Consider the following 10,404-nt stretch of genomic DNA (forward strand, 5'->3'; position numbering starts at 1 on the left):
GGGTGCTAAGTCCCTGATAACATCCTCCCCATCTTACAATTCACTATGACACTAACAAGGACTTAAAATGTATTGGGGAGTGGGAGAGGAGGGGGTAAGGTGCATAGGACACTTTATAATGAATTGAAAGGTGGGAGAAGACGCTATCAGTGTGTTACGATACTAGCGTAGCACTGCTGGAATCTAGTGGCCAAAGGAACACGTGCAGAAGCAGCAAGTGGTAGTAGATGTTCTTGGAGTAAGCAAAGGAGTTTTTGGAAACAATCTGTAGATAGGTAAGATCAGTCTGCGTAAGACAGTCCAGATCTGGAGACTGGAGCTAGACTAAACAGCTAGACACAATACTCAAGCAATGTATGAAAGATCCATGTGGCTTTAAGTAGGCCTAAACAAGAAACAAGATGGATTCCACAGGTTCAGAATCCGCCATTTTAGTAAAGGGCAATTGCAGAACACAACAGCAGCCTCCAGTGGTATTATTGAAATTGCAGCACAATTATTAAAGTGAACAATAGCGGCCACTTGTAGTCAAACTGTGGAAGAACCACAGAAATCCTGACATTATTCCCCTCTTTCAACAGTGGCCTCCGAACGATTCTTGACATGGTTTATGTGGGTATTTTTGGTGAAACTCTTTAAGCAGTCGAGGAGCATTGACATTTTCCACAGGTTCCCAAGAGTTATCTTCAGGACCATACCCTTGCCACTTTATTAAAGGGGTTGTCCACCACTATTCAAAATATGCCAAAGCGTTTTTATGATGAAAAGCAGCTTCTTTGTAATTATCTCCCTCTGCCTTTTCTACCTGTGAGCGGCGCTATCACTGGCAACTCACAGGCATCACGTGACCCCCGACTTCTGCCGACTCTGACATCCACTGATTTCACGACAAGTCCTGGCTGCAGCCAGGGGTCTCGCTCTTCTTATCCCCGCGAGTCATACCCAGCATCCACCGCGCGCTCTCCCTCTCCTCGTTGATTGGGAAAGCGTGCGGTGGATGCTGGATGTGATGCGGTGGGGTAAACCCACCCACAACCCAGCAGCCACCACGGGGACCCCAGCACTGAGTCACGCCTCAATAGACGGGACGTCAGTGGGGGGTCACGTGCTGCCTGTGAGCGGCCTGTGATAGCGCCGCTCACTGGCAGAAAAGTCAGAGGGAGGTAATTATAAAGAAGTTGCATTTCATCATAAAAATGCTTTGGCATATTTTAAATAGTAGTGGACAACCCCTTTAAATAGTAAAGATAAAAACAAGAAAAAAAACAAACCATAGTATTGCTGATAGCAGCTAACTTTTTAGATAGCAACCAATTTTCACATTGAAGGTTGGAAAAAAGGAACGATCTGACTAATTGCCGTAATCAATGCTACTGTATGTACAACAATGTTCACAAGTTGCATTATTATTATTATTATTATTATTATTAATAAAAATGAGCAAATCGATTTGATGAGAATAGAATTTGAGTCAAAGTTTTAGGAATTCACTGAATCTGGCTCAGTCAAACAATGTGCAATTTGTTAGGCAAGAATTGCCTAAAATGATGATACATTATTAAAGACTGCATCAACCAGAGAAGGCTTACATAAGCTCAAGACTAGCACAGCCAGTATAAAAGTAGTGGCAGGGAATGCAGCAGCCATTTGATTGTGAATCTGGATAATAAGAGAACGTCACAGCTCACAGCATAGCCATAGTGGAGGGAAGTCCATAAATACTGAAGAAACTGTACAGATTGCATGTATCAAGGCAATTGGAGGCTTTAGAGTACATTTGATTCATGAAAAATCCATTTATTGCAAATCAAATTTTCTGCTAAAATTTGCCAAAGATGGCAAATTCAAGTTTCAAAAGATTTGCTCATCTGTTATTACTGCCATGGAATCATCATCTAAAAATGTGCAATCATTTTTTTAAACGGAATCTGTCAGCAGGTGTTTGCTAACCAATCTGAGAACAGCATGATGCAGGGACAGAGACTCTGATTTTAAAAATTTGTCAGTTACTTTTGTGGATCCTGCAGTTGTAATTAAAAACTGTTTTATCTGCTGCAGATCTACCAGTTCCCTGAGGGCTGAGCTGTATATAACTCCACACACACCACTGATTGCTGGCTTTCTGTGTACACTGTGCATAGGCAGAAAGCTGACAATCAGTGCTGGGGTGTGTGGTTGGACTACATGGCAGTAGGTTCATTAGTCCTCTAGTCATAATCGTCAGCTGATAAAACAGTGAATTTCTAAAAACTACAGTAAGCAGCCCAGTAAATGACACATTGCTGGAATCAGGGTCTCAGCCTCTACATTACATTGCTCAAAAATTGGTAGAAAAACCTGGTGACAGATTCCCTTTAAATTATTTTTAAGGGACCTAAAATGATGCAGAGTTTCTGAAAACACAGAAGTTTGATTAAAGGACAGCCAAAGACGTACAACACTTCCTGGCTGTCCTGATACAAAGACGCCATTTTAAACTCCACCGATCTCGAAAGTGGAATTATGGGACTATAGTAACATTACTAAAATTGAATAAGATTTAGGTATTATTCAGGCAAATGCCATCTGTTTATGAAAACAGCTGTACGGTTTAACACCCTAATCATTGCATTATATGAGATTGTTAACTAGTGTCGAGTTGATCTCTCAAGGGACATCATTGCCTTTAATGAGCAAGATGCTGGCATTTATAAAGAAGACAGACATCACAGATCTCATCACAGGACCAATATATAGTCATGGCGTCTTATGGTATCTGAATTTATACTCTGTGAGCCAAACATAATTGTGGGAGAATGAACATGAAGCCACATCAGCAGGTAAAAGATGTCTACATGAAAGGTAATAACAATTTTCCGTGTCACGAATATGAGATATTTTGGGGCAGATTGAGACAATTTAGGTTGGATTGTCCCACCTAGAAGATCCTCTGGTGGTCCCAAACACTGACACAATATCAGCCCTAAAGATCCAGTAGGAGACCAACCCATTTAGAGGCAACTTTTGAGCAAAATCATTTGTCCAAGGGGTCTATTTTTATGCCATTTCACACATCCTCAGACCTACCCCTCCACATGTACTCATATTCTGCACAGATGGAAAGTGGGCTCAAAAAATAGGCTCTTCTGCTGGGCCCATGGAACTCTAGTCCCATGCCGGCAACCGTGGGGTCATTAAATTCGAATGCGAGTGGATGTCCAATGTCTTTGCTCAAGACATTAAGGTTTCCTATTATGAAAATGGTTGACTTGTACAGACTACCGTGGTACTATACTGCCAAACAAGTGCCAAACCCTGGGGGTTCCCACAAGAGCATTTAGCCCATCATAGAAGTCAATTCAATCAAGCTGTTTCTTACCTAATAATGGTCCATCATTCGTCCAAAGAGAACGCTTAGTTAAGCATATCAAGTGACACAGCTCACTTTGAATTGCACCTCTCAAAAAAAGAGCCAGGAGAAATATGAGAAAAAAAGAAAAACAGATCAATTTTCGGTCTTTGCTTTTTCCTTTTTTTGGATTTTGAGCTTCTTCAGACTGGGATGAATTGTCTTCAAGTCCAAACTGGAAGTCAAGAGTGGGGTTTTATAACTATCATTTTTTTATTTCTATTTCTCCTCCACATTGGATGGACCTTCACAGTATTTCTTTTCAGATTTCTTCTAACACCAGCATATTTCGCAGCTCTGCTCAGAGTTTGTCTTCAGTTATTTCAGTCCTTGTTCCTTATTGAGGGTCAAAAATTGTTCCTGTATCAGATACACACATTAGGGGCAGTTCACCAAGGAAGCTCGTTGGTCTTCAAAACGTGGGAGAAGACTCACACAAAGAAAACATACAAAGCATGTCCAGGAACTGTTCTCTGCCCTAACTCTGTCTTCCTTGTGTTGTATAGTTGTGTGAACTTTCTGAGACAGGAAGCTGCCATCATCTGCCGGTGTAAATTCTCCTCTGAAGTAACAGAGGAAGCCCAAAAGTTGGTTCTCATTATAAATTCAATGAACTATTTGCTTTTTCTTATAGCTGATCTCTACTCAAACTCATGACCTGAAATATGGATGGCAGGAACACTAATAGTGAGCCAATAGCTGCTTTGTTGACCTGTAGTGTGGAAGACAGAAACTCTAATAGTGAGCCACAAGCTGCTTTGTTATATACTGCTGAGAGAATATCAGTATATTTGTTATCCCTGTAATTGCAACAACCCGTATAATACATAAACCCTTTATTTATGGTGATTGGAGTAAATGAAAATGGCGCAATTGTTCCTTTTTCAGCATTTAACCCATAATCCGAGTTAACATAAATGCAATGCTTACATAAGTTTGTGGGAAAATGGTGTCTAAAAGAAAAGTATATATAACTCATCTTGCAAAGAGCAAGTAAGTGATGCTTACTTCTGGAAGGCGTAAGTAAAAACAAAATCTTCTAATCATTTCAAGTAAAGAAGCAAAATTTTCATCAGTGAAAGGATTAAAGTGCAAACTTACAACTGGCTCTTAATTTTAGGGTATGTTTACAAAAAGTCTGGAGGTTTTTGATGGGGAAGGAGGAAATTACCCGAAAATTATACTGATGTCATTTTTATAATTATAAAAGTGTCTACTTTCTAATGTATATATGTGTGCATTGTGTGCGTAATATATAAGTTTGTGTGTATTTTATATGTGTGCTTGTATATGAATATGTGCATAGTATATGTACAGTATGTGTATAGGTGTTTGTATTCACAGGTGGGGAACGACAGAATGGGGCCCAGACACACATTCTGCAATGGTGCCACTGTTTGCCTCTGGTACAATATCCATGAAGATGTTACCCTTGATTTGAACCCATTGGTTATATGTATAAATATATGTGTGGTCAGTACAAAGGACTAGCACATGACTTATTCCTTCCATAGACCATACTAAGTACCAGGGGGCCCTCATTATGGGTGGAAGAAAGGCGATTCCGGCACCTAAACAGGAAAGGGTTCTTTACAGTCAGAGCAGTCAGACTGTGTAATGCCCTATCACAAGAGGTAGTGATGGCCGACACTATAACAGCTTTCAAAAAAGGGGGTGGATGATTTCCTCGATACCCATAACATTGTGGGTTACAGTTAAATTAGACAAAATGTTACACCTATAGTAGTACATTTGATCTAGGGTACTAGGACTGATCGCCTTTTCTCGGGGTCAAGAAGGAATTTTTCCCCATGATGCAAATTAGCTGAATGTGTCCTGGGGTTTTTGCCTTCTTCTGGATCAACAGATTTAGGTACAGGGATTTTAGTAATATCATAAGAGTAATACAAAAAATAAAACTAATTAAAAAATTATAAACTGGTTCATTTGTAATTGTAATAGTGCAGCAATAATACAAATGGTAATAAATTTGTAAGGCCTAGTTCCAGTAAGTTAGTAAGTTAGTGTATTGTTAGGGTAGGGAGTACAATTGGGGGAGAAAGGTTGAACTTGATGGACCTAGGACTTTATTCAACCTACATTACTATGTTACTAATACTATGTTGAAAGTCAAGCACTGCGCCATTGTGATGCCCTCCTTAAATGAGTCCTTTTGCAGACCTAAACAAGACTTAGAGTGGTGACAGGAGAGCATGGTGGCTCTACCACCTTGAAGACTAGTAGATACAAAAAGTAGTGTAGACTTAACTTACGGAACAGACATCTACATGCATCTATTTGTTGCAGAGGGAATATAGACCTTCCTTTCTTAGCTCTGGTTTGGTTGTGGTCTTTCATCTTTGTGAAACCACTGTATTTCCCCAATCACAAAACATCTTCTGCTCACCATAAAAGCATGAGGTCATCTAAAATATGTTATTTCTTTCTAGGCGTCTCTCATTGAAGGCCACGAAAGACCTAAAGAAGTACTAGATTAAGTGGTTTTGGCCTTGCAATTATGGATCTGATGTGAGTACTTGGCTTCTAAGGGTATGTGCACTTGGAGTTTTTTTTGACTTGGGTCTGTTCCAAAAAACTCCTGAAAAGTAGATAATAAATGCTTGAAAGACCATTACCATTCATTTATTTTTTTAAAACAAATTTGCTGTTCTTGGTTTGAGGTCTTTTTTAAGCTTTTTCTTGCTTCAGGTTTTGAATCTGCAATAAACTAAAGTGTTGAAAAGATGATAGCCACGTTAGACAATCTATACTTGTTAGAAGAGTTAGTCACTCATGCGCTGTTCATAAAATGTTCACATAGTAGTATTCCTGCAATCAGCTGTGATCTACTGGGAAATCTGATAATATTCAAGTGTATAGCGTCACCACAGGTGAAGCTAAACATTACACAGTGCCCATACTAATCATTTAGATGCCTTTGTAATGCAGGTCTGAACAGGTCCAGAGTGAGAAACGCTCTTTGTAACTGATTTCCACATTGGCCAAGAGATGAGGATCCTGAACAGAGGATACCCTCAATTATATACAGGTGCATCTCACTAAATTAGAATATCATCACAAAGTTAATTTATTTCAGTTCTTCAATACAAAAAGTAAAACTCATCTATATATAGAGTCATTACACACAGAGTGATCTATTTCAAGTGTTTATTTCTGTTAATGTTAATGATTACAGCCAATGAAAACACAAAAGTCATTATCTCAGCAAATTAAAATAATTAACAAAAAACACCTGCAAAGGCTTCCGAAGCGTTTAAAAAGGTCCCTTAGTCTGTTTCAGTAGGCTCCACAATCATGGGGAAGACTACTGACTTGACAGATGTCCAGAAGGCAGTCATTGACACACTCCACAAGGTCCCAGAGTCTGGAGGAAGAGTGGAGAGGCCACAATCCAAGCTACTTGAGGTCTAGTGTGAATTTTCCACAATCAGTGATGGTTTGGGGAGCCATGTCATCTGCTGGTGTAGGTCCACTGTGTTTTATCAAGACCCAAGTCAGCGCAGCCGTCTACCAGGAAATTTTAGACCATTTCATGCTTCCCTCTGCTGACAAGCTTTTTGGAGATGGAAATGTCATTCTCCAGCAGGACTTGGCCCCTGTCCACACGGCCAAAAGTACCAATACCTGGTTTACAAACAACAGTATCACTGTGCTTGATTGGCAGCAAACTCGCCTGACCTTAACCCCATAGAGAATCTATTATAGAGAATCTATGGGGTATTGTCAAGAGGAAGATGAGAGACACCAGACCCAACAATGCAAACGACCTGAAGGCTGCTATCAAAGCAACCTGGGCTTCCATAACACCTTAGCAGGGCCACAGGCTGATCGCCTCCATGCCACATTGCCGCATTGATGCAGTAATTGATGCAAAAGGAGCCCGACCAAGTATTGAGGGCATTTACTGAACATACATTTCAGTAGGACAACATTTCGGATTTTAAAAACATTTTTCAAGCTGTTGTTATAAAGTATTCTAATTTACTGAGATAATGACTTTTGTGTTTTCATTGGCTGTAAGCCATAATCATCAACATTAACAGAAATAAACACTTGAAATAGATCACTCTGTGTGTAATGACTCTATATAATATAGGAGTTTCACTTTTTGTATTGAAGAACTTAAATAAATTTACTTTTTGATGATATTCTAATTTAGTGAGATGTTCCTGTATATTATTATAGTATAGAATTATGATTTAAAAAAATGGGTTTTCCAAACTGGCCAGCCTATACTATTTAAGCAAAATAAAGGCACGGAACTGTAGAAGAATCTGACTGAGAATTCACCATATGGTCTGTCTTGCAGGTTGTTGAACATGCCCACACAACTGAACTCAACTCATACGACTGTCAAATATTTTATTGTTAAAGGTATATCAGATCTACCAGAGATGCAGGTGCCAATCTTCTTACTGGTATTTGCCATTTATCTTATCACTCTTGGTGGTAACCTGACCATACTCCTGTTGATCTGCCTGGACCATCATCTCCACAATCCCATGTACTTCTTTCTGGGTAACTTATCAATAGTGGATATCTCCTGCTCGACTATCACTCTACACAGAATTCTTCTAAGCTTCTTAACAGGGAATAAAACCATCTCTGTTACAGAGTGTTTGATACAGACATATATGTTTGGTTCCTTAGCGGGTCATGAATTATTTATATTAACAGTCATGAGTTATGACCGCTATGTCGCAGTCTGTAAGCCTTTGAACTACCACATGGTCATGAACCGCAGAACGTGTGGTCTCTTGGCTTCTTTTTGTTGGGTGTTGGGTTTTGTTCAGACTATTTCACTTGTTGGGATATTTTCTACTTACGAATGTTATACCTCCATTGAAATTGACCACTTCTTCTGTGACATCGTCCCTATGATGAAAATGACTTGTAGTGACACCTCAGTTTTGGAAACATTGTTCTTTTACCAGGGTCTCTCTCTTATAACAATTGCTCCATTTGTCCTTACCTTCATGCCTTATGTCTTCATCATTGCTGCCATAGTGAAGATACATGCCAACTCTGGCCGACGTAAAGCCTTCTACACATGTTCCTCACATCTGACTGTAGTAGTGTTATTGTACACCACGCTAGGAAGTCAATATCTTACTCCGAAATCTATCAGTAGCTCCAAGAAGCTTTTTGCCTTGTTCAACACAGCTATTGTCCCTATGCTCAATCCACTGATCTACAGTTTAAAGAACAAAGATGTCAAGGAGTCTATGAAAAGGAAGTTTTCCTACTTCAATCTCACCAGATAAATAAAAAAGCAGTAAAGAGTGACTTAGAGACTATTTCCACTTTTGCCACCTTCTTTTTTGTAAACCATTGAATGCACATTAGCATAAAATTAGGAACAGTGGCACCAGTGCAGGCTGTTCTGATGAGCTCCATGAGATTTGTCTCAAGAACCAGCGAATGATGATGTCCCATTCTTCAGTAACCCAACTACTGATGCAAGTAATTGGCTGTAACAGTCAAGTGATTAGAGTGGGACATTATCTGATTTTCATTGGATGATGTCCCAGTTCAATCATCAGACTGCTGCAGTTTATCACAATCCTCCATGGTCATTTGAGTAAAGAGCAGGACATCATCACTTCCTGCCCTGCGGAGGCCATCAGAAAAACCTGAATTGGTACTGCGGAGTAAGAACCAGCAATTATACCTTCTTTTATTATTTTGCACGTTTTCTTGCCTTTCTCCAAAAATGTTTTGGTAAGTTGGACACAACCTTTACATTTACAAACGATCAGCATTTTGGGTACAAATGATTTATGAATTTGTGTAGAAAATATAGAGAGAGTTACTCATAAAAAAAGATTCTTAGATGCGCCTTCAAAGTGCAAATAAAAAAAGTCTTAAAAGAAAACTAAAAATTGCTAATAAAACTGTCTACAAGCACAAGGCTTACACATTGGTACTTTTGGTAAATGTGTGGTTCATCAAGCGAAAACAAAAATCCTCTCTGGTTCACAGTTTCCCATGTGTCACTGTGAGTACAATAGCATTTCGCAACTATGGGATTCGCTTTCTCTTATCATGGATGTAATTGGAACTGGCAGGGTCGAATTCAAACTTTTTTACCTACTATGTTGTTGTTCACAAATAGGACATGTACCCATTATAGTCTATGAAGCTGTCACATGTCCAGATTTTTTTGCAGACTGTGGCTCCGATTCATCAAATCAATTCCACCAGAATTTTTACGTAAATTGTTTTCAAAAGTCGCAAACTTTGCAACATGGAGATGTGCAAAAAACTTGGACTTTTGATGTTTTCATGTCAGTTTCGCCAAGTTCCTCCCATTTTTTCAGAATACAGGTGACAGGGGCGATACGCCACAGCTGGTCTAATTCATGATGTGCTATGACCTATCTTACATTACAAATCTTTCTCCAGTCTCTGACGGGAATAAGATTTGTGGTGCATGTCACTTTTCAGACGCACTTGATTAGAAGCCTTTTAATGAATCAGGAAAGTCTCAGACATCTCTTGAAGACATGTCAAATTTTGATCCAAATCATTAAAAGGGTTTTCCCACGAACAATGTTAATTTTAATCAACATTCAAATCAATAGATCCTTGAATAATAAATTATTCTTTCTTCACCGCCCAATGGTGTAACATTCTGTGAGGCACATGTAGTGTCAACATGCTCACTGCACCCCTAGATGAACTCATTAAGAGGTGTAGTTTGTAAAATAGGGTCTCTTATGGGGGGGTTCTGCTGTTCTGGCACCTTAGGGGCTCTGCCAATGTGACATGGCACCATCAAACCAGCCCAGCAAAATATGAACTCCAATATCGCACTTCTTCCCTTCTAAGCTTTGCACTGTGCCTCAAAAGTAGTTTTCAACCACATATAGGGTATCTGCGTGCTCAGGATAAATTGCACAACAAATGTTGGGGTTTTCTCTTGTTACCCTTGTGAAAATAAATCAATTGGAGCTAAAAGATAATTTTTGTGGAAAAAAGTGATTTTATTTATT

The 10,404-nt window shown here is 39.3% G+C and overlaps 1 protein-coding gene across 1 annotated transcript; it reads left to right on the top strand.

Moving 5' to 3' along the window:
• The first annotated feature begins 7,803 nt into the window (after positions 1-7,803).
• On the top strand, positions 7,804-8,673 carry LOC141153290 (olfactory receptor 1N1-like). Its single transcript, XM_073638004.1, has one exon. The coding sequence runs from the start codon at positions 7,804-7,806 to the stop codon at positions 8,671-8,673; it is 870 nt and encodes a 289-aa protein (XP_073494105.1).
• The last annotated feature ends 1,731 nt before the right edge of the window (positions 8,674-10,404 follow it).

The sequence above is a fragment of the Phyllobates terribilis genome, unplaced genomic scaffold (assembly GCF_046119375.1).
Source record: "Phyllobates terribilis strain yellow unplaced genomic scaffold, ASM4611937v1 Scaffold_7__3_contigs__length_470593459, whole genome shotgun sequence".
Classification (NCBI taxonomy): Eukaryota; Metazoa; Chordata; class Amphibia; order Anura; family Dendrobatidae; genus Phyllobates; species Phyllobates terribilis.

What these genes read in the sequence shown, in the direction of transcription:
- LOC141153290 (XM_073638004.1), top strand. Translation starts at nt 7,804, where the DNA reads ATGCAGGTGCCAATCTTCTTACTGGTATTTGCCATTTATCTTATCACT.